Genomic DNA, 24642 nt, shown 5'->3' on the forward strand with positions numbered 1-24642 from the left:
GAATCTATTGAAACTCTACCTGCACTCTTCTCTCCCTTGAGTGGACCCTTCTCTAGTCTTTCTTCTCCCTTCCCTCCTTTTCTTTTACTCATCTACTTATTCATCTATCTATTTATTCATTCATTTGTTTATTTATTTATTTTCTTTTCTCTTTCTTTCTCACACTTATTTCTCTCTCTACCTTTATTTTACCTGGAACGTGCTTGTTTAGGTAGTTAGGATACTGCTTGTTGTATTAGATATGCTATGGGAGGAAATTTCTTGATGATTGTATGAATCCATGTTCATGTTTTGCATTTCATTTTCTGTCTTTGTTGATTCCATTCATTGGCATATCTTTTGTTTTCCACTATTATGGATTGTTTTATTCCATACTTTGTAATTTTGTAAAAATTCAATAAATAAACATTGACTAAAAAAAAAAACCAGCAAAATAAAACCAAATTAAACTAAAAATTAAAAATATAAAAGAGAGACACTCGTATCTCCCCTCTTCGGCCTTTCCTCCAAAGTATACAGATTGAGATCTTTAAGTCTGTCCCCATATGCCTTATCATGAAGACCACACACCATTTTAGTAGCCTTCCTCTGGACCAACTCCATCCTTTTTAGATCTTTTTGAAGGTGAGGCCTACAGAATTGTACACAATATTCTAAATGATGTCTCACCAGAGTCTTATACAGAGGCATCAATACCTCCTTTTTCCTAATGGCCATACTTTTCCCTATGCAACCTAGCATCCTTCTAGTTTTCGCTGTCACCTTTTTAACCTGTTTGGCCACCTTAAAATCATCACATACAATCACACCCAAGTCCCGCTCTTCCATCGTGCACATAAGTTTTTCACCCCATTCCCTCAGGTTTTTGCAGCCCAAATGTATGACCTTGCATTTCTTAGCATTAAATTTTAGCTGCCACATTTCAGACCATTCTTCAAGCTTCGCCAGGTCTTTCTTCATGTTATTCACACCATCCGGCATGTCTACTCTATTGCAGATTTTGGTATCATCCTCAAAGAGGCAAATCTTACCCGACAACCTTTCAGCAATATCATTTATAAAAATGTTAAAAAGAACAGGCCCAAGAACAGAACCCTGAGGAACACCACTGCTAACATTACTTTCTTCAGAGCGATTTCCATTGATCACTACCCTCTGTTGCCTCCCATTCAACCAGTTCCTGACCCAGCCCGTCACTTTGGGACCCATCCCAAGGGCACTCAGTTTATTTATTAGACCTCTGTGTGGAACACTGTCAATGGCTTTGCTAAAATCTAAATACACCACATCTAGCGCACTCCCTCTATCCAATTCTCTGGTCACCCAGTCAAAGAAATTGATCAGATTTGTCTGACAAGACCTTCCTCTAGTGAATCCATGTTGCCTCCAGTCCAATAATCTACCGGATTCCAGAAACTTCACCATTCTCTGTTTTAAAAGCATTTAAGCGTTTAAAGAGTTTAAAACGTTTAAGCGTTTAAGAAATTTCTGAAAAAGACCTAACACCACAAGTCCTCTTCCTTCCCTCCACGGAAACACCCCAACCCATAGAAACAACCTACTCTACTCTCTATTTCCCCTGAAAATGACCAGACATCTTTTGTAACCCACCTTCTATAACTCTTTTGTAATCCGCCTTGAACCGCAAGGTAATGGTGGAATAGAAATCCCTAATGTAATGTAATGTTTCCATTAATTTGCTTACCACAGAAGTCAGACTTACCGGCCTATAATTTCCTACTTCTTCCTTACTTCCACTTTTGTAGAGAGGGACCACATCCGCCCTTCTCCAGTTCTCCGGTACCACTCCCTACTCTAGAGACTCATTGAAAAGGTACATGTGAGCTGGATTGGCCACTCTGAAGACAAGAAACTGGGCTAGATGGACCATTGATCTGACCCAGTAAGGCTATTCTGGAATGAATCTGCTCTGGGACAAACCTAAATATATTACCCCCACATTTAACAATGCATTTGCAAGGATATCACAATAATAATAATTACATTACATTACATTAGTGATTTCTATTCCGCTTGTGCCTTGCGGTTCTAATAATAAAAAAAGTAGCACCGAGTGGTGTACCAAGGGTGGGGTGGGGATTGCGGACCGTCCTGGGTTCCAGCTCTAGGTGGGTGCACAGCTGGCCAGCCAGGTCTGGAACCTCCCGCACTGCTCTAAATGGCACCTGCACCTCGCTGCGGCTGCTGTACTTATTCCAAAGCAGAGTCAGCAGCCGTGCTGAAATGCAGGAAGGTCCTGCGATGACTGCCATCTGCCGCCTCCAATCCAGAAGATGTGACATCGGATGGGGTGGAACGGCAGCCGCAATCATCGCGGGACCTTGCCGCAACTCCCTGCATCTGCCAGCCCACCCCCCTCCAACTTCACTTACCTCTTCTGGAGCAGAGGCAGCAGAAGCAGTCATCGCGGGACCGTGCTAGTTTGGAGGGAGGGAGGAGCATAGAAGGGTGGTGGAGGAAGAGAAAGGGGATCAGGGTGGTATGGAAGGGTGGTGGAAGGAGAGAAAAGGGGCAGATGTTGATGAAATTGGTGTGCAGGGAAAGGAGAGAGAGACATAAGGGGGAAGGATACTGGATGGAATTGGGTTGGAGGGAAAGAAAGGGGGCAGATGCTGATGGAAGTGGGGGGAAGGGACAGGAGAGAGTGAAATGCCAGACCATGGTGGTGTGGGAGAGGTAAGGGAAGAATAGGAGAGATGCCAGACCATTGGAGGAGAGAAGGGAAGAAGATGGATGCCAGACCAATGGGGGTGAAGATAGAAATGGAAGGAGGAGGCTTAAAGTTTCAGGAAGGGGAATGGAGAGAAGATACCATATAGGAGCATAGAGAGGGGCACAGTGGATGAAAGGAAGAGAGTGACAAGAAGATGAGAAAAGCAGAAACCAGAGAAGACAATGTAGAAAAAAAATTATATTTATTTATTTTTTTGCTTTATTGGAGATGCATCGCTGTTTCTGTGGTGTTGCATTGTATGCAGAGTGGTTCAATTTAACCTTTGTCTATGTATTTCTATTTTATCCCCCTTTTACAAAACTGTAGAGCATTTTTTGCACCGGCAGTGGATAACAGCTCTGATGCTCAGAATTCTATGAGAGTCTGAGCTGTTACCACCATGGCTAAAAAACACACTATAGTTTTGTAAAAAAGGGGGGGGGGGAGGTAGTTTGTGATTACATATTCCATTCTAGGCGAAGGTGTGTTCGAAAGACACGGTTTTCTGTTAGGATTGACTGTGCAGGATTGATCTGTACTAGTCTGGCTTGTTTAGTTTTACAATGGGTGTATTGATGTTTTACTGCTCATTGCAGTATGTAAGATGCTGCCTTTTCCTAGGTACACTCTTGAGTGATGTGTGGATTGTTACTAAAAATCATGTTTTTCATATAGATTGAAGGGGGGGGGGTGTAAAAAAAATGATGGGCCCCAGGTGTCACATAGGTACGCCACTTGTAGCACCTAATTCCAAATTGTCTTGATACTTGTCAGAATGTGACAGCCACATCAGGGAATATCCAAATCTTTTATCTCAAGAAAGCTTGTAAATTCTTGAAGTCAAGGTACAGAACCTCATTTAATCCTGTTTAGATAGAAAACTGACTATCACAAATTATTTCAAGATTGGAGCTATGTCCATGTTACCAGTTGCCGGACAAATCCTTCAAAGGACCCTCACTCTTATAAGATGAAAAATAAACGTTATAAACTAGAGGCAACAAATCTGATGGAATATGAAGCATCTTTGCTAGCTATTTCTCCTTTGTATGAAAATCTAGCTCAAGCCTATTCATTGTGGATGTCCTGAAAATCACTGACTCACAATATTGTTTCCTGATACTGTACTCTGCACACAAATGTTTATAAAGCAAATACAAATAATTAAAAACAGATTTTCTGCTTTTCCATGTCTTATCATTCACTATCTCAATTTTACAGTGGAAATGCAGCACAATGACCAATCCCCTAACTTGCTTACCCTGCCCCTTTTGATTTCACCTTCCCCAGTTCCCAATCATCATCCCTAAATAATGTACAGTATAGATATTTTAACATTAGTAAGCTATACCGATGTTTCTCAAGTGCGCATTTTAGAGAGTATAAAACAAAAGGAAAGCGTTTGCGCAGCTTTTCCCTTAAGTAAATCTAGAGCTTCCCATGTTAATCGTGTCCGAAAGCAGGTTGCGCGGGGCAGCGCGTAGGCGTCCTCTCTCCTTCCCCCTCCTCCCCTACACAATTGCATTCAGAGACGTGCCAAACTCAGCGTTTTCCGGCAGGCTCGGGCTTTTCCCGGGAGAGAGGGGGAGAGATGACTCATTCAGCCTGTGCATCATAGCATCTTTGCTCGCGGCTAATTTGTCTAGCTAGCTGAATGAAGCTTGCACGATCCGCTGTTATTCAATAGAAAAACATAGTGATGCTGAGCAAGGCTGTAACAGGAGATATATAGGCCACTATAAACAGGATAGTATGTCGATGGATTAAAAAAAATGTTTGCGATATGGGAATTCGTGGATGTGCAAGAGACAATACTAGAAATCTAAATAGGGCGCTGGGGTGGGGAAGGGGGTAAAACGCGGACCTGACGGATCTAAAACCGCACGTCCTTAAAAATCTGAGGTCCGTGCCACTTGTAGTTCCTGGCTCTGACAGACCTCTTTGATTTTTAAGGACGTGCGGCTTTAGATCCGCCAAGTCCGCGTTTTACCCCTTCCCGCCGGGGGTGTCTGTTTTCAGAACCGCCCGTAACTGCTCACCTGCTCTGTACCACAGGGTCGGGGGTGCTATAAAGAGGGCTGTATTATATGAATGTAACCTGGGAGGGGCGATGGATCGTCAGAACATTCTTGTCGTCAATGCCGTGAATGAAGATCACCTTATACGTTGCGCTTGGGGCATCAATAAAACATTGTTCCCGCCCCCCTCCTCCTCTGATTGGTCGTTCGGAACAAATTCGATTTTGCTGACGGAATCAGCGTTCCCTTGTGTCACCAACTAATCCCTATAAATTTAGGGTTCCCCAAACCACGAAAATCTCAGGGTTCCCTTGGAATGTCATACAACCTCTCATATAGCTTTCTAGAAGAGAATGACAGAAACGTTGATTCCCAAAAAGATTCAAGGAACCGATTAGCCACTCACTGCTGTCACTGCCCATGTTAGCCAAATGTTCTGCTTTTGCTTGCAGAATTCGTTCCTGAGGCTACAAGCCCTTGAAACTGATCTGTGCTCTGCATTTCTCCCTGCCCAGGAGGAGGATAATCAAGAGCAAGTTTCCACGGAAGCAGCAACCCTTTCCACCCGAAGTGCGCAGACGGATGGGGTCGTTTCTGGAGGTAAGTGGCTTTCATATGACTCAACTAAAGGCTTTCATATGTTGGTGTCTTACAGTTTAATCCAGTATTTGTATATGTAAAGAAACCAAGTGTAGACGAAATTTGAAGGCTAATATACAGTGCAAGGTTATTGGTGTAAAAAAGGTGCTGGATCATGAAACAGATCTTTCTGTTGGAGGTTGCAAACGTATGCTTTCATAGGGAGCATTAAGTTGTGATTTTAGAATTGTGATTATGGCATAACTTTCTGGATATTTTTTCTTTTTTTGGGAAGAGTATGTGTGCATAGATTGGGAAAAAGCCAAGAGGTAATTTTATTAAGTCATGCATAATCCTCTTGTTTTGTCAGTCATGCCTTTTCATTTCCATTTTGCTGATTTGAATTCATTGTATTAGTAACCAAGAGAGGGGTGGAAGATGTGCTGTTATATGCTCCCTTTACTTGAATTGCTTTGGTTTTGCCTGGAGGTTGCTCTCTTTTGGGGTTTGTACATAAAGCTTCTGAGAAACTGAGCCAGCCTTAACTTAGCAGCCTGTTTCTCATTAAAACGCTCCTTGCTGTTTATGGGAAGCCTTGTAGGTGGATGGCAAGAAAGAATGGACAAAAGGTATTTTGTCACTTTGGGAATATACTGTATTTATAAATATGTTTTTTTGTAAACATCTCAACTTGTTTCATTGCAAAAATATTCATGTATATTGTAAAAGAACAGTAAAATATTTGATTTGCTGTTGGTTTTTTGAAAAGAACTTACTCAAAGTGGTATACAAAAATCCAAATAACTAACATTATAACAAGCATTGCCTTAACATAGTCTACATGAAGAATTTAAAATGGAGATTAAGAAATGATTCAGAGAGTTTGAATTTAAGGGAAAATGTTGTATTGGAGGAGGTGCTTGTTATGGGGTAAAATGTTATCCCAGTAAAATCTCCTGATTTATGAATCTGATTCTGAGGGAATATAGCAGCATTATATTCAGTTTAATGTGCAACTTGCCCTACAGTCATGAAAATGTTATGCATGCATGAGGGAGTTGGATAATGGTGGTACAGCTTATCCTCTTCACTACATGGTTATGGTAAATACAGGTGCTTCTGCCAATGGCAGCATTTCTCTAGTGCCAGTGTCATTCTTGTTATGACTACTAGCACAAGCAAATCAAAACTTTCAACTGCTCCATGTCCTTTCCTTCACCTGCTGTGTTCAGCTGTAGTAGTGGACATAATACCATCCTTGCCACTGAAAAGGAAAAGGACTTGCCTGAACTATGCTCAAATCAACTGATGCCATATGAACCGCTTCTCAACTGTTGATGAAGAATAAAAGGAACTGCTTATCACCTTTGTGAAACTATAAAGTGTGCTTGAGATGAGACTCGATCCTGACATGTCATCTGAGAGTCAAAGATTTGTGAAAGAGCCAGTAACTTTTCATCTCATTCAACTTGTACCTTTTGGGGACTTTCAAAGACAAATTGGAGATCACTTCTATGTTTCTAGAGTTAAAGAAGAGTTGTCCCCTTTTCCTTGCTAGAACCATAACCATAACTTTAGCACAGTCTTTAAAACAAAGAATCTATTATTCTAAGCAGAAGTACAGGATATGGTATTGTGCTCTCTCCATGTCAACCAAATTACAGATATTATGTTCCTCAAAAGTACCTTTAAAAAACTTCAGAGCATATTTATCTACAATTGAGCCCTCTGTGCTCCTTTTGGGGACTCTTGTTGTTGTTAGGTGCCATCAGCTTATGTTCAAGTCCAGCAACTTGATGAATTACAGATCTAAAAAGAAATCGGTTTTGTGCTAGGCCGATAAAGTCCTCAAGTGTTATCCCATGGTTGTTTTCAACGTGTCCAGCCATCTGATTTCAGGTCACCCTCTTTGCCTGGTTCCTTCAATCTTCCCAAACATGTGACATAGCCGGTTTGATCTCTTCCAGAATCAATTTGTTAGTTCTTTTGGCAGTCCAGGGAATGCATAAAATCCTTCTCCAGCACCAGAGCTCAAATGAGTCAGTCTTATTTCTGACTTCTTTCCGTAGTGTCTAGCTTTTGCATCCGTAATTGACCACTGAGTGCATGAACAAGTCTGATCTCTATTTGGAGTGTTATTTCCTTTCCTTTAAAAATTTTGTTGAAAGTCTTCATTGAAGAGCGATCAAGTGCTAGTCTGTGGAGTATTTCATCCATGCTAGTTGCATCTTTGTTTACAAAAGAGCCCAGGAGATTGAAATCCTTTACAACTTCTATCGACTTCAAGCTCAAAATCTTCATCATTTTCCATGTTCACGATCTTCGTCTTGTATATGTTCAGTTCTAATCCCATGTAATGACTTTCTGATTTGACTTTTCTCAGTAGATACAGCATGTCTTAGTTGCTGCTGGTGATGACGGTTGTATCATCTAAATAGATGATACAGGTTGTTTATTTTTTGGCCACCAACTTTGAAACCGATGCTCTTTTCTCCCAAATTTGCTTTTCTGAAGATGCCTTCACTGTAAATGTTGAACAAGTAAGGTACAACAAAGAAAAATGGGAAGACCCAATGATCCACAGAACATCTGTATCTACAGTTTTTGTTTTCATTGGAACAAGTAAGGTGGCAATATGATTCATTGCCTAATACCACGTTTTATTGGAAAACAATCAGTGTTGTCGTATTCAGTTCTCACTGCAGCTTCTTGATTTTCGTAGAGGCTCTTTATCACCTGAATTATTTGTTTGGGTATTCCCAATTGTGCTAGTGGTCTCCATAGTTTATTGTGATCCACACAGTCAAAAACTTTGCAGTAGTCAATGAAGCAAAAGTATAGGAGCTTTTGGTATTCTTTACTCTTCTCCAATATCCATGTAACCTCGGCAATAAGGCCTCTTGTTCCTCGATCTTTTCTGAAACCAGCCTGAACTTTGGGTAGTTCTTGCTCAACGTATGATTATAGCCTTTGTTGTATTATTTTCAGCAATATTTTGCTGGCATGTGGAATTAATGCAATCATTTTGTAGTTGTTACAGTCATTGGCGTCACCTTTCTTTGGTATAGGTATGAACGGTGATCTCCAATTGGTGGGTTATGTTTTTTCCTTACAAATCTCACAGTCAAGTGATGGCCATGATAGCACCTTCTGAGCCTTTAATTAATTCAATTGGAATATCATCAATACCAGGTGACTTGTTTTTCAATAAAGCTTTAATTGCTGCTATGACTTTTAAAATATCTGGTTTTTCTTCAGCATCAGTTTCCGGTTAAATTTCCCGAGTGTTATCCTCATTGCCTTTTTTTTTGTATTAATTTTCAGTATATTCTTTCCATCTATTTTTAATGCTTTCTGGATCATTCATTATCATTCCATTGATGTCTTTAAGCATGTCCAATCGAAGTTGGAATTTCTGCTGTAGTCTTTTAACCGGTGATGGGACTAAAGTGCGCCAGACAATCGCGTGTGGACAAATGAGCAGAGACTAATGCGCACAGGACGTCAGCGTGCTGGATTAAAAGTTAAATTTAAAGTGCTCCGATGGGGGTGTGGGGGGAATCCCCCATTTTACTTAGAAGTGTTGGCTCTGCCATTAGGGGGGTGGCGGGGACCCCCCCACACACACAGGGAAAAATTATACTTTCCTCTGTAATGGGAGTTACCTCCGAACCCCCCAACGGCAGCACCAACACTTCCAAGTAAACTGGGGGGTTCCCCCTGTTCCCCCCAAACCTCCCTCGGAGCACTTTAAATTTAATTTTTAATCCAGCGCGCTGACGTCCTGTGTGCATTTGTCTCAGCTCATTTGTCCGCGTATGATTGTCCCGCATGCTTTCATCTATGAACCCTCTTAACCTCCTGATACACTAATCTGGTTTTTCTGTTTATATGACAAATATCTGTTTTTTTAATTTATATGACAAATATCCTTGAGATATTCTTTGTCTTGTTGAACTTGATGTTGAAACACTCGGTTCATTTTCGATACTTTTACTCTGTCACCAGAAAGTTTGGCTTGTCTTTTTTGTTCTGCTATTTTTGTGGTTTCTTCTGAGATCCAAGATGTTTTGTTGGCTTTCTTTCTCTTCTGGAGTGTTTTAGCTTAATCACCAATTACGGTTTTGAAGTCATTCTATAACTCTTTGGACTCTCTCTCTCTCTCTCCTGTATCAAGAAAGGCAAATTTGTTATCCAATTTTATCCAATAAAGCACTTGCCAAAAAGAATAGGGGAGGAACACTGCAGTAACATAAAAGTTAACATCAAAATAATATTATAATAGTGAAGTGTTCCCTCAGTGTGAGGTTGCAAGCTTAGAGTAGCCAAAAGTTCAAAACGAACCCCAGCTGCAATGCTTAACTGTCATGGGCTTTTCCAAGGTGAGCAAAGCTCACAGTTAAGCCACACACCATCTTAGGAATCTAACCTGTGTGTGAGACTCAAGTGAACAACTTATTAAGTTCAATTCTGTCTGTATAAATCACATAATAACATAAATCAGAGAGGTGTTCCTGCCCCACACTTAGCCACGTAGAATAAAGCCAGTAAAGCAAAAAAAGAATCAAAAAAGCAATACTTAGTTTGGTAAGTTATATTGTCCCATTCATTGAAAGGACTGCTGATAAATCATTGGGAGTGCAAAATTGCTTATAAAACTCCCCTCTTTTCTCCAGGGATCGATCAGGCTTGGTTTCAGGAACAAAAGCCCCTTCCTCAGGAATCAAGCAGAGTATAATCAAAGGGAAGCCACCCAAGTTCAAAAGACTTCACCACGCTGCTGCTCACTAGCATGCTAGATTCTCAACTCTCTAGCATGAAAGCTATGCCATTGGTAGTTTCACTACCAGCAGGGCCTCCCAAAATAGACAGGTTTCAGTGGAGATATCAGACTAACAATGTGTCGCCCATCTAGGCAGCAGTAGATGGACAGTGTTGGAGGTGGAAGATTGTGTTCAATGTGACAATGGCGACATCAAATTTATACTGTGCAAAAGAAAGGCCCAGCAAACTACTTCTGTATTGTGCTAAGAAAACTTGATGATGAGACATAAGGAATCAATGTATAGTACTGGAGGATGGTCCCCTAGTCAGAAGGCACTCATGCTACTAGGGAAGAGCTGATTGTCACCCAGACTATGCCCAGTGTTTGTGAAGCTGATGGTTCAAAGCTACCAGGACATCCCGATGCTGATGTTGTTAGATAGAAAAGGGAGATCAGAAGCTGTAAAGATATTCTCAACATAGGAACATGGAACATATGAAGCATGAATCAAGGAAAACTGGAAATTGTTAAAGATCAAATGGAAGAAAACAAAATTGATTTGATAGGGATCAGTGAACTCAAATGGACAGGACAGTGCCATTTTCAATCAAACGAGCATTGGATCTGCTACGTTGGTCATGAAACACTCAGGAAAAATGGTGTGGCATTCATTCTCAACAATAAGCTTTCAAAGACTGTACTAAAGTACAGTGTTATCAGTGATAGTCATGTCAATCTGTCTACAGGGAAAGCTGATCAATGTCACCTTCATCCAAGTATATGCTCCAACAAAAGACGCGGAAGATGAGGATGTAGAATTGTTCTCTGAACAACTTCAAAATGCAATAGATCAAATGCCGAAACAAAAGCTACTGATCATTATGGGGACTTCAATGCAAAAGTAGAAAGTACACCTGAAGATGCAGTGATTGGAAAGCACATCATAGGAGAAATGAAGCTGATGATAACTTAGTACAGTTTTGCAAAATTAACCAACTGTCAATCATGAATATGTATTTTCAACACCACAGACATTGCCAGTACCCATGGACCTCTACAAATGGCATGTATCGAAATCAAGTTGAGTACCGTATTTTCACGCATATAACGCGCGCGTTATACGCGTTTTTACCTACCGCGCATACCCCTCGCGCGTTATATGCGTGAGCGCGGTATACGAAAGTTTTAAAACATAGTTCCCACCCCGCCCGACGCCCGATTCACCCCCCCAGCAGGACCACTCGCACCCCCACCCCGAACGACCACTCGCACGCGCTCCCACCCGCACCCGCATCCACGATCGGAGCAAGAGGGAGCCCAAGCCCTCTTGCCCGGCCGACTCCCCGACGTCCGATACATCCCCCCCCCCCGGCAGGACCACTCGCACCCCCACCCCGAAGGACCGCCGACTTCCCGACAATATCGGGCCAGAAGGGAGCCCAAACCCTCCTGGCCACGGCGACCCCCTAACCCCACCCCGCACTACATTACGGGCAGGAGGGATCCCAGGCCCTCCTGCCCTCGACGCAAACCCCCCTCACCCCCAACGACCGTCCCCCCCCCAAGAACCTCCGACCGCCCCCCCAGCCGACCCGCGACCCCCCTGGCCGACCCCCACAACCCCCCCACCCCCCTTCCCCGTACCTTTGGAAGTTGGCCGGACAGACGGGAGCCAAACCCGCCTGTCCGGCAGGCAGCCAACGAAGGAATGAGGCCGGATTGGCCCATCCGTCCTAAAGCTCCGCCTACTGATGGGGCCTAAGGCGCGTGGGCCAATCAGAATAGGCCCTGGAGCCTTAGGTCCCACCTGGGGGCGCGGCCTGAGGCACATGGTCGGGTTGGGCCCATGTGCCTCAGGCCGCGCCCCCAGGTGGGACCTAAGGCTCCAGGGCCTATTCTGATTGGCCCACGCGCCTTAGGCCCCACCAGTAGGCGGAGCTTTAGGACGGATGGGCCAATCCGGCCTCATTCCTTCGTTGGCTGCCTGCCGGACAGGCGGGTTTGGCTCCCGTCTGTCCGGCCAACTACCAAAGGTACGGGGAAGGGGGGTGGGGGGGTCGTGGGGGTCGCCAGGGGGGTCGCGGGTCGGCTGGGGGGGGCGGTCGGAGGTTCTTGGGGGGGGCGGTCGTTGGGGGGGAGGGGGGTTTGCGTCGAGGGCAGGAGGGCCTGGGATCCCTCCTGCCCGTAATGTAGTGCGGGGTGGGGTTAGGGGGTCGCCGTGGCCAGGAGGGTTTGGGCTCCCTTCTGGCCCAACTACCAAAGGTACGGGGAAGGGGGGGTGGGGGCGTCGTGGGGGTCGCCAGGGGGGGGCGCGGGTCGGCTGGGGGGGCGGTCGGAGGTTCTTGGGGGGGGCGGTCGTTGGGGGGGAGGGGGGTTTGCGTCGAGGGCAGGAGGGCCTGGGATCCCTCCTGCCCGTAATGTAGTGCGGGGTGGGGGTAGGGGGTCGCCGTGGCCAGGAGGGTTTGGGCTCCCTCCTGGCCCGATATTGTCGGGGAGTCGGCGGTCCTTCGGGGTGGGGGGTGCGAATGGTCCTGCCGGGGGGGGGGGGATGAATCGGACGTCGGGGGGGGGTGAACGGAGAGTCGGGACAGCGCACGGAGAGGCGGGGCAGTGCACGGAAGTCAGGGGGGTGAACGGAGAGTCGGGACAGCGCACGGAAAGTCAGGGCAGTGCACGGAAGTCAGGGGGGGTGAACGGAGAGTCGGGACAGCGCACGGAAAGTCAGGGCAGTGCATGGAAGTCAGGGGGGGGTGAACGGAGAGTCGGGACAGCGCACGGAGAGGCGGGGCAGTGCACGGAAGTCAGGGGGGGGGAACGGAGAGTCGGGACAGCGCACGGAGAGGCGGGGCAGTGCACGGAAGTCAGGGGGGGTGAACGGAGAGTCGGGACAGCGCACGGAAAGTCAGGGCAGTGCACGGAAGTCAGGGGGGGGTGAACGGAGAGTCGGGACAGCGCACGGAGAGGCGGGGCAGTGCACGGAAGTCAGGGGGGGTGAACGGAGAGTCGGGCAGCATGCGCGGTATAATCGTGAGCGCGTTATACCAAAGTTTTTGTGCTTATCATCGTGATTTCTGCGCGCTATACACGTGTGCGCGTTTTATACGGGTGCGTGTTATTTGCGTGAAAATACGGTATATCTGCATAGGACAGAGATGGAAACTGCAGTTTTGACTGCAGGAACTAAACCAGAAGCTGATTGTGGAAGCAACCATGACATACAAGTAGGGTTGACATACAAGTAGAGTTGCCAATTAGCTCCAGAAAAGAGAGGATGGATTGAGAAATCCATTCATTAAAAGCAATGGGAGTAAAACCCGGATGTCTCAAACTGTCCTTTTTTTGGAGCCATATTGTTACCCTACATGCAAGATCAAAGTAAAGCTTCACATGAAGACTACTGGGGGCTCTTACAATTTTTTTTCTAGAGTGATCCTGTAATCATTTTTGAGAATTCTTGATATACTGCTGAATGCATGAATATGCCCTAGGTCAGGGGTGTCAAACTTAATCACATTAAGAGGCCAAAATTCAAAACACATGCTAAGTCGTGGGCTAGACCCCGCCCAATCTCTGCCCCAGACCCTGCCCTCATAATAGTACTAATTATAACACCATTTTTTTCTATTTATTTTTCATATATACACACACAATATAATCTTATTAACACATAATGGTTAACCACAAAATTAAACTACACAAAGCACACTGTATGCTTCTCAACATTAATTTCTACCACAACACAGATAACCCCTATGCAAATAAGGGACCGAAACTAAAAGTACTAATATATACAAACAAAACCTAAGATTCAAGACTGTGCATGCAGTGCAACCCCAGAGAAAAAGAAACAAATGCAATTCTTCCTGAACAGTGTAAAATACAGACAGCAAATGTAAATTCTCAAAATTGACACAATTCAGTCACTAAATTGAAAATAAAATCATGCCCTCTAACTTTGTTGTCTCCCTCCCTCCATGCTGTGCCTACCTCCGGCAGGTGTCTTACTTTTTAGCCAGCTCCCACCTGGCCTTGAGTTTGGCACCTGTGCCCTAGGTCAGGGGTAGGCAATTCCGGTCCTTGAGAGCCGGAGCTAGATCAGGTTTTCAGGATATCCACAATGAATATGTATGAGATGGATTTGCATGCACTGCCTCCTTGAGATGCAAATCTATGTCATGCATATTTATTGTGGATATCCTGAAAACCTGACCTGGCTCTGGCTCTCGAGGACCGGAATTGCCTACCCCTGCCCTAGGTGGTTTACAAAAGTAGACATATACTAAGCAAGAAAAGAAATTACAATAATAATAGTAGAACAGAGAAAGAAAACACATTAGGTAGAACAAAAAAAAAAAGAGCTGGAAAGGGAGATGAGTAGTGGGGCTTGGGCAATATGAATGGGAAAGTTATTGATGGGACAATTAAAACAGTCTGGTTTAAACTGAAATTCTGAATGATAGTTAGGAACTGATGTCAATGCAGAGAGAATTCCATAAATGCAGTCCTAGTTAACTGAAAGCTGTGTCCTGAAAAATGTTGTCACAAAAATGCATAGGGGAGTGGGGAGTATGTGGCGCAGTGGTTAAAGTGGTTAAAGCTACAGCTTCAGCACCCTGAGGTGGTGGGTTCAAACCCACACTGCTCCTTGTGACCCTGGGCAAGTCACTTAATCCCCCCATTGCCCCAGGTACATTAGTTAGATTGTGAGCCCACCAGGACAGACAGGGAAAAATGCTTGAGTACCTGAATAAATTCATGTAAAGTGTTCTGAGCTCCCCTGGGAGAATGGTATAGGAAATTGAATAAATAAATAGGGAGAGAGAACGAGTAATGAATTGCAAAATGAATTTGTTGGGTTATAAGAGATGAGTAGATCAGCCAGGAAAGTTGGAGACTCAGGCAACAAACCTTTAAAAACAAGTGTGAAGACTTTAAACTTCAGCCATGTGGAGGCAGGTAAACAATTATCAGAAGTGAGTAATTGAATGATGTGATCAGTATAGAGGGCATTGTGAAGTAATCAGAGATCCAACAAACTTGTTCCAAGTTTCCTTCAATTCAGATTTACTTTTTGACTCTACCACCTCCACTGGGAGACTGTTCCAAGCATTCACTATACTTTCCATGAAAAAGTATTTTCTATGGTTACTTCTGAATCTGTCTAACATATGTAAACCACTTTGATTATGTAACTACACAATGCCACTTTTGCTTTTCCTCCTATTGCTAACATATCTAAAAAAACAACCAGTCTTGTCCCTCCCCCCCCCCCCCCCATTTTTCTGTGTTGGTTATTTTTTCTTGCATCTTTGCTTTCTTGACTACTTGACCAACCTTTCTTAAGTTTTCAAGATCTTTTCTAGTTTATGAAAGCTAGCCTCTTTTTCCTATTTTAAATCTTCTTTATCCCCACTCTTCCCAACAAGGATCACATTCTTACTCCCCCCTCCCAGAGCCCTAGACACCATTCATATCTAGAACTCAAACTGAAATATAATAGCAGTCCCAAGTCCAGAAACTGCTCTTATCATCTGGATGCACAGATCCTGGACGCTCAGCAATCAGTTGCTACACAGCCTCTAGGACCATATTTGCATGTGGTGCTTTCTGCTGCCCTCAGGCTACAAATCACATACTGAACAGGAAATCAGTGAGCCCAAAGGCATATATTCATGTCAACCCACTTTGTGCCAGCCCACCTGCTAAAGCTCTAGTGGTCACAGAGTAAGTGGTTGATTTTGAGATCTGAGCTAGCAATGACTTGCTCATAGCTCTTCATTTCAGAGTTGCCAAAGAGAAGTCATTTTAAAGAGATTTTTCAGATTATGGCATCAAATACTAGCACAATCCCCTCCTGTTCCCCCATGTCTATCTAGTAAAATAACACATTAATTCTGGTGACTACAGGGTTGTAGGGGAAGGACAAAATGCAGCTATTGCCTACCCTTGAACTTGCTGAGCTGGCACAGAAGTCTTTACTAACGTAAGGCTCCTTTTATCAAACCACAGTAGAGCTTTTTACTGTGGATCAGAATTGAATGAGTGTTGGAGTATATACCTCACCAGCCTGTAGTAAAAAGCTCTATTGCGGTTTGATAAAAGGGGCCCTTAAACAACTTTCCAACCTATGTGTTTATAGTTTAAACTTCAGTCCTCTGTCTCTACTTAATCTTGGTTTTTCCTTAGTCCTCGCATTGCTTCTGTTCCCGTCTTCTGCCCATGTTGCCATTTCTCTTTCCTCCATATACAGTATATATATTTCTCTCAAAATGGTTTCTCTCTACAGCGTCTTTCATTTTTTTTTTTTTTTTAGGATTTCTTCCTCCTCCCATTTCCCCTCCTTTTCTCACCTTCATGTATGTTCTCTCCACCAAGATCCCATACAGCTACTCTCCATCTCTTTCAGTTCCTCTTCTGTCTGCAGCTTGTATCCCCTCTGCCTGCACTTCTCTCTCCCGGATTCCTTCACCCGCACAGCCCATGCTCTCTCTGAGTTCTTCTCACCCTTACAGCTGGTCTATTCCTGTCCCCATCATCTCTTCCCTTCCAGCTTTTCAGAACATTACCTATTCTAATCAATGACCATTTCCATTTCCTTCACTCTCTCCTTGGCCCTTTATTCCTCTCGCAGTAACTGTCTTTTTTTTTTTTTAACCTTAAGTCCTGTAGCTATTACTTTGGCAACATAACTTAATTAGCAGATGGTTTTACCTATCTGATTCTGTCTGTTCCTATTGTCATTGTCTGTATGTCTGAAGTTGCCTTCCCCATTTGCAGCTGCTAGACTACAGTAACTCCCTTTCCCCTGCAGTCTATAGCAGTGTTTTCTCAATCTTTTCAAGCGAGGTACCCCCTAAGCCTATCAAATACCAACCGAGTACCCCTGCCCAAGCTCCGCCCGTGACCCACCCAAACTCTGCCCCTGACTCCACTCCCATAATAATAGTACTAATTGAAATGCAATTTCTTCTATCCATTTTTCATTTGCACACAATATAATCTTATTAATACATAATGATAACCACAAAATTAAAAAAACACAAAGCACACTGTATGCACAGAAAATGTTAATTTCATTTATATTCGGGGGGTTTTCAAAGAGGTCAAGACAGATAACTTTAAAATATGCAATGTTACCTCAGTAACAACTATAGAAAAATAGACAAATATAGTGCAAAGACAGCAGAAATAAATTCTCAAAACTGACACATTTTGATCACTAAATTGAAAATAAAATAATTTTTCTTACCTTTTCCTACCTTTCATAAGTCTCTGGTTGCACTTCCTTCTGACTGTGCATTCAGTATTTCTTTCTTTCTTTCTGCCTCCTGCATACTTCCTCTCCTCAAGACCTCATTCCATTCCTCAACCAATATCTCTTTCTGTCCCTCCATGAGTCCAACTTTTTCTTTCTCTCTCCCTGCCTGCCCCCTGCCACCCAACACATTCCATTTCCTCCCCAACTTATTTTTTCTGTCTCCCTGCCTGCCCCCTGCCACCCAATGCACTCCATTCCTTCCCCCACCTGTAAACTTTTTCTTCCTCTCTCCCTGCCTGCCCCCTCCCTCCCCTGAAGCCAACACCGCTACTGCCACAGATTTATCCCTGCTACCCCGCCCCAATCCATTCCCCCTCCCCCCCTGCCAATGCTGTCACAGCAACAGGGACAGGCCTGGCACGTGCAGCGACTGCACAAGTGGCTGGCCCACAAGCCTTCCTCCCAACGTCAATTCTGACATTGGAGAGGGAGTTCTGGGCCAGCCAATCGCTGCATGGCTGGCCCAGAACTTCCTCTCTGACATCAGAATTGACGTCGGGGGGAAGGCTTGTGGGCCGGCTGCTTGTGCAGTTGCTGCTCACGCCTAGCCCATCCCTGTTGTTGTGTCAGCATTGGGGGGGAGTGTGTTGGGTGGCAGGGTTAGTGTCGGGGGGGGGAGTGTGTTGGCAGCGAGGTCGGTTTTGGGGGTGGGGCGGGGAGGCAGGGACAAATCTGATATGGCTGCAGTTTCAGTGGGTGGGAGAGGCAGGGAGAGAGCCCAGGCGGGGGCCAGCCCGCATACTCCCAACAGGTGGCTCTTGTACCACAAGTTGAGAAACACTAGTCTATAGCAGTGTTCTTCAACCTTTTGGCACCTATGGACCGGCGGAAATAAAATAATTATTTTGTGGACCAGCACCAGTCCATAGACCGGCAGTTGAAGAACACTGGGCTAAGTCGTGCCCATCTCCACCCAATCTCTGGCCCAGAACCTGCCCCCATAATAGTACTAATTGTAACACCATTTTTTCCATTCATTTTTCATATATACATACACACACAAAATAATCATATTAACAACACATAATGGTATCCACAAAATTAAAATACACAAAGCACACTGTATGCTTTTCAACATTCATTCCTACCAGAAAACGGATAACCCCATGCAAATGCAGGACCAAAAACTAAAAGTACTAATATTTACAAACAAACCCTAAGATGCAAGACTGCAAGCAGTACAACCCCAGAGGAAAAGAAACAAATGCATTTCTTCCTGAACAGACAGCAGATGTAAATCAATCACTAAATAAAAAAATAAAAGCATTCCCTCTACCATTGTTGTCTCTCTCCCTCCATGCTGTGCCTTGCCTTCTGGCCTGCCCCCCCCCCCCCATCTTTGGGCCGGCTCCTTGCGCGCATCCTGCACCTAATCTGGAAGTCTTCCCTCCGACGTTGCAACGTCAGAGAGAAGGCTTCCAGTTCAGGCGCAGGCCTCGCATAGGAGCCTTTTCCCACAGCTTTGTGCACTGCAGCACTCAGGGAGCTGGCCCAAAGATGCCGCATTGATCGCACCATGGACCGGCGGCTGAAGAACACTGTCTTGGGCCCGATGGACATGCTGGACTTGTAGACCGGCAGAAAATTTCTGCGGACTGGCACCGGTCCACGGATCGGCGGTTGAAGAACACTGGTCTATAGGACAGACATCAACCAATAGGCTGCTGTTGGGAGGCAGGAGCTAAGATACAGAAGCACTTTGTTTGATTTCCTGTAGCTCTGCAGCATGGAGCTTGCTGCCACAGATCAACCAACTTAGGGAAAAATATTGGGGGTTCTCAAGCAGGTTCCTATGTATTAAATTTAAAGTTTATAGACCCCACAACTGGTACAAATTACATATTGTTAACCAATTGGTAATAGGTTTCTACAACAAGCTAAGGCCAGTCCAAACAATCTGATTTAGTATATTGTTTATATGTGCAACTATAACCAAAAATGGTGGGTCATTTGGCTAGAGGGTGATCAAATTCAATACTCTGAATTATTGTCTATTCAGATTTTTTGAGCTAAGAAGGGCTATACTTCTAATAGATTGGCAGGCCTCTTTGAATGGACATTTAATTGTTTGCTTTAGCCCAAAGCTTGATAACAGTACAGTGGAGGCAACACTTTTTTGATTCCTGGTCACATGATCTATTACAGGCGGATCAGGATCAGTTTTTGATATACTGCTAAACTTTCAAAAAACTCTAAGCAGTTTTCAAGGTAAACCACCCCCCAAAAAAAACTATATGGGGGAGGGGAGACAAATATCACATACATATGAAACTAAAGGCTACAGAAAGGAGTTACAATGTGAGCAGAGATAAGTACAGTGGTGCCTCACACAACGAACTTAATTGGTTCCAGGAGCAAGTTTGTTATGCGAAAAGTTCGTTATGTGAAACGCGTTTTCCCATAACAATACATGTTAAAAAAAATAATTCGTTCTGTAGCATAAAATATGCTAAGATGACATAAAAAAAGATACATTTTTTGTTATTATTTTATTTAGATACATCTAAAAACATAATTGTTTTTTAAAACAACACACATTTTTTAAATTTAAAGACAGACTAAGTAGAGTCTAATTTTACAGTGAGAGAGGGCAGTTAAGCGCAGTGCCATCAGTTATCCTGCCCCTCTCAGTGAATTGCCTGGGATGGAGGGAGGGAGAGAAGAAGGCAGATGATGGAAGTGGGAAGAACTTGTGCCGTCAGCATCAGGCACAAGCGGGAAAGCAGCAGCGGTGAGGGGCTAGAAGTTATCTTCCTTTCATTCATGTCCTTGCCACCCCCGTCCCTTGGTCGGTCCCACAATTTCACAATTTCCTGCATATCTCCTCCCTCCATTCTTGTAGCCCATAATCTCCTCTCCTGACATCTCCCTGTCCTTTTACTTCCACTATCTTCCTATCCCATCTCTATTCCCTTTTGTCCCTCTCCCCATGATCAATCATCTCACCACCTCTCTCTTCCCTCACCCTCAGGGTTCAAGATTGCTTCCACTCTTTTTCCTGTTGTTCTCTCTGCCTGTCACCCTATGATTTAGCATCCCTTCTGCCCTTGTCCAATATTTCCCCTTCTCTCCCTCCCTCTCATCCCCTGCTCCAACATACCGTATTTCAACTGCCCTTCCATCCCCAGGCCTGCCAACTTCCACTCATTTACTGCTTTCTCCCACCTCTGCCAAGCCCACCCCCCCCCCCCCCGCAGTGATCGGCAACACCAGGCACCCCCCCTCAATCGGTGAAACAGGGCCCCCCCTCGATCGGCGAAACAGGGCCGGCGACTGCTTTCTCCCGCTGCTGTTGAAGTCTGTAAACAACTTTAACACAAGCCACGGGGCTCTAACAGTGCGTATGCTGCCAACGGCTTCCTTCCTCCTTCCTCTCCCCTCATGATGTAACTTCCCATTTGGTTGATGGAGGAGGAGGAGGGTAGCCGGTAGCGTCACGCACACTGCGCGGAAGGATGCAGCTCGGGCGACTTCGTTGTGTGAAACGAAGTTCGTTGTGGGAAGCAAGACCTGAAGTTCGTTGTGCGCAGCGTTCGCTGTGCGAGGCGTCCGTTATGCGAGGCACCACTGTATCTAGGAAGGAAAACACAGTAAAGTGGCATGATTGATTCTGCGATGCAATGTGCAAGCTGAAAAAAGAGTTCAGATATTACCAGAACCAGAGAAAAGTAATAGGTTTTAAGCGGAGACTTGAATTTGGCGAAAGATCCTTTGACCTTCAGATAAAGAGGGAAGCAATGATACTGGGCCACTTGATAACAGTGATTGTAATATGACCAGATTAGATTGTAATATCTGGGGTAAGTACACATACGGTAGAAAATGTAACATGGTACACATACAGCTTTCAAGAAGGATACTCTGATAAAATGAGACTAGTTAAAAAAAAAAGAGATCCTTAGAGGAGGAGCTGCAAAATTCAAAAATTTACATCAGGTGTTGGTATTCAAGAATACTGAAAGTCTAGACCAAATATATTTGACATATTAAAGAGGGAAAGAAGGCCAAACAACAGTCAACGCGGTTAAAAAGTGGGGTGAAGAAAGCTATTGGAGCTAAAAGAAAATCCTTCAGAAAATGGAAGAAAGATTTGACTGAAAATAATAAGAAACAGCAAAAGAGGAATGACAAATCAAATACAAAGTGCTGATAAAGAAGGCCAAAAGACCTTGAAAAGAGGCAAAAACATAATAATTTTTTTAGGTATACTAGAAACAAAAAGCTGGTACAAGAATCAGTTGGACTCACTAAAGGGGCACTCAGGAGACCAAATTAATTATTTGCTTTGGTCCTTACTGAGGCAGATGTGGGGGAGATACCAGTACCAGAAATGGTGTTCCATGCTGATGAGTCAGAGAAACTGAAACAAATCTCTGTAAACCTGGAAGATGAAATGGGGAAATTTGACAAATTGAACAGTAGCAAATTATGTACCTGGAGTGGATGGTACAGGGTAGGCCACGGAAAAGTAGCCTGCCTCTGGCAATAGTATGACAAGATGAATGAGCAAATGGATTGTTTTTGTTCACTTACCCACACTTACCTCCCACAAGTGTTTTTGTTCACTTACCCACATTTACCCATCCACTTACCTCCTATGGCAGGGGCCTTAAGCGCTTGGGCCAATCATTCCACAATGCACCGGGAAGGGGTAGGCCTGCCATTCTAGTGACAGTGAGCCAGCCGACTGAAGGCAGGAAGAATGCCTCTGACCGGCCATCACATATTAGGTGTGTGTGTGTGTGTGTGTGGGGGGGGGGGGGTTCTGGCTGGGGGGAGGTCTGGGGGAGTAGAGAAGGGGAGGGTCCAGGGGGATACTTTGCGGGGTGTGGGGTTGTCCAGCAGGAGGGACTGGGCATCCCTTCTGACGGTGATATTTGCAGAGGGATGGAGAGGGGTGAATCAGGCATTCCCTGTGAGCCAGTCAGGTTCTGGTAGACCCAATCGGACAAAGAGACCCAATCGGACAAAGACTGTACGTGCTCTTTGTGTGGGTAGTCTTAGAGAGAGGGCTTCACAAGCTACAGGGAGGATAGTGGATGTACCTGTATACCCTTAGTGGGCCTTCCCCCCCCCCCCCCCAAACTCCTCTCTTGAGCTGATTTTCCTAATCCTACTCTTACTTCAGCTTTTTATATATTTTATATCTAAGATTTCTTTTGGTTAAGGCAAATATGTAGAATGTTGACTGACCTGAATTGTCATACTTGTCTTGCAATCCTAGAGCCTCTATTAGCCCAGAAAGACTGGCAAAGTACAACAGACAATGAACCTCACGAACATCACTCCCTGGGGACCAGCAGGCTGCTTTATCATATCACTGATGGAGACAACCCCCTTCTGTCGCCGCGTTGCTCTATCTTTAGTCAAAGCCAGAGATTTAATTTGGATCCTGAATCGGCACCCTCCCCACCAAGCACTCAACAGTTCATGATGTAAGAACATTTTTTGTTAATATCTGACAGTTAGATTGCATTTCAGATATGCTATGCTCTGAATTATATTTTATAAGCTCTGTTAAAAGAACACTGTACTCTAGTCAGTAATTCAGAAAGACTCACCCACTCCTTTACAAAGCCGCACTAGTGTTTTTAGCGCCAGCCGCAGCGGTAAGAACCCCGATGCTCATAGGAATTCTATGAGCGTCGGAGTTCTTACCGCCACGGCCTGTGCTAAAAACGTTAGCGTGGCTTTTGTAAAGGATGAGGTAATTCCTTAATCTGCTCTTCTAGAATTACTTTGAATACTCAAACAACTACATTAGAATGGGTTATAAATTGCATTTTTATTGTAGTTTTGTTGTTGTGGACATTTGATAGTTCCTTTATAGAATTTCCTCCTTAAAGTTTGATTACATGTAAATACCAGTATTCTTAATTTATACATATGTAAATACACACTTACAAATGACAATGAAGTTATGTGCTGTTTAAGGACACATCTTAGATAGCATGTACTTTGCAGGCAAGCACTCACATGGACAGAGTCTGGGTACACATTTACACGTATAACTTATGAAATACTGTAACGTATGTGTGGATTTCTCAGGTCTAGATAGAACCCTTTATGCCAGCTCTGTAGCTGACATAAGTGCTCATACCTAAATTCATCTGCCTGATATTCATTGCAATTTATTTGGGCAGGAGAGTTAAATTATTTGTGGCCACCTAAGTGCTTAACTAGAAAGTGCCACTGAATATCACAACAAGCTGCCCCTGGGCTAGTGCTGGGCCAGTCCTTGGGCAGAGCCTTGAAGGAGCTGGTACCTGTACTTAATGGGTTAGCAGTGACATTAAAACTGCTAACTGGTTATGTAAGTGGCTAAAGTTAGTACAGTAAAAACACTATCTTAACTTTAGCCACTGAGTTAATTGGATACTAGACTGAATGATGCTTGGTTAACTTCTGGGTAGTGGCACCAGGCTGGTTCCAAGGCACCTCCCCCCCCCACTGAGTACAATGAGATTGCTGTTAAGGGTTGCAGTGGCCATGTTGAAGCTGAACCCACAACAGGCAGGCGCAAGTGGGCATTGCTCCTGCCTACCCTAACCACCCCCAAGACCTCTAGTGAGATTCCAGGTAGGCCAATGGCATCCTTTGAGAGTGAGAGGGTTGGGCCTTGGGCCAGGGCTTGATTTTTATGGGAAGTGGGAGGGAGGGAGGGAGGGAGGGAGGAGGTAATCGAAACACCTGCTTGTCCTTATGTGGATCCTGAACAATATTCAGCCAGGGCCTGCATAGGTGTCGTATGCAAGTCCATTCCGAATTTTGGCCGAGACCCACACAGGCTCCTGCAGCCAGTCAGCTCCAGATATTCAGTGCTGGTGCCCAGATGTGGCCTGGAATTGAACATCCCAGGGCTAATTCTGCCCTTGGCAGCCAGCATCTAAAGAAACACTGACTGTTGCAGTCTGAATATTGACAGATATTTGTTTATAGACTTGGCGCCTAAATGCAGGTGCCCCTTTATAGAATTTCACTCTAGGAAGGGAACTCTATAAAGGGTTCCTATTTTTATATACCAAGAAAGTACCAACTTTGTTTGACCTGTTATGCTAGTATTCTATAAAGAAAGATGCCTATGTTTTAGGTGCAAGCGCTTACACAATCCATAGAGCTACTGTAAATGTTCACACCTAAACTGTGTCAGAGCACATCTAAAGCATAGTACAAGGAGGTGCTGAAAAGTTCTTAGCCCAACCAATTGTGGAGCCATGAAACTTAAAAG

The 24642-nt window shown here is 44.4% G+C and overlaps 1 protein-coding gene across 1 annotated transcript in view; it reads left to right on the forward strand.

Annotated features, from left to right (window-relative positions):
* Positions 1 to 24642, forward strand: part of FAM13C (family with sequence similarity 13 member C) — a 322400-nt gene that overhangs the window by 179817 nt on the left and 117941 nt on the right. Inside the window, exons 6-7 of the mRNA XM_033941491.1 lie at positions 5205 to 5352; positions 22639 to 22849. Of these exons, the coding sequence (XP_033797382.1) occupies positions 5205 to 5352; positions 22639 to 22849 (359 nt within the window). The remainder of the gene's footprint in view (positions 1 to 5204; positions 5353 to 22638; positions 22850 to 24642) is intronic.

This window comes from Geotrypetes seraphini, chromosome 4, assembly GCF_902459505.1.
Source record: "Geotrypetes seraphini chromosome 4, aGeoSer1.1, whole genome shotgun sequence".
Classification (NCBI taxonomy): Eukaryota; Metazoa; Chordata; class Amphibia; order Gymnophiona; family Dermophiidae; genus Geotrypetes; species Geotrypetes seraphini.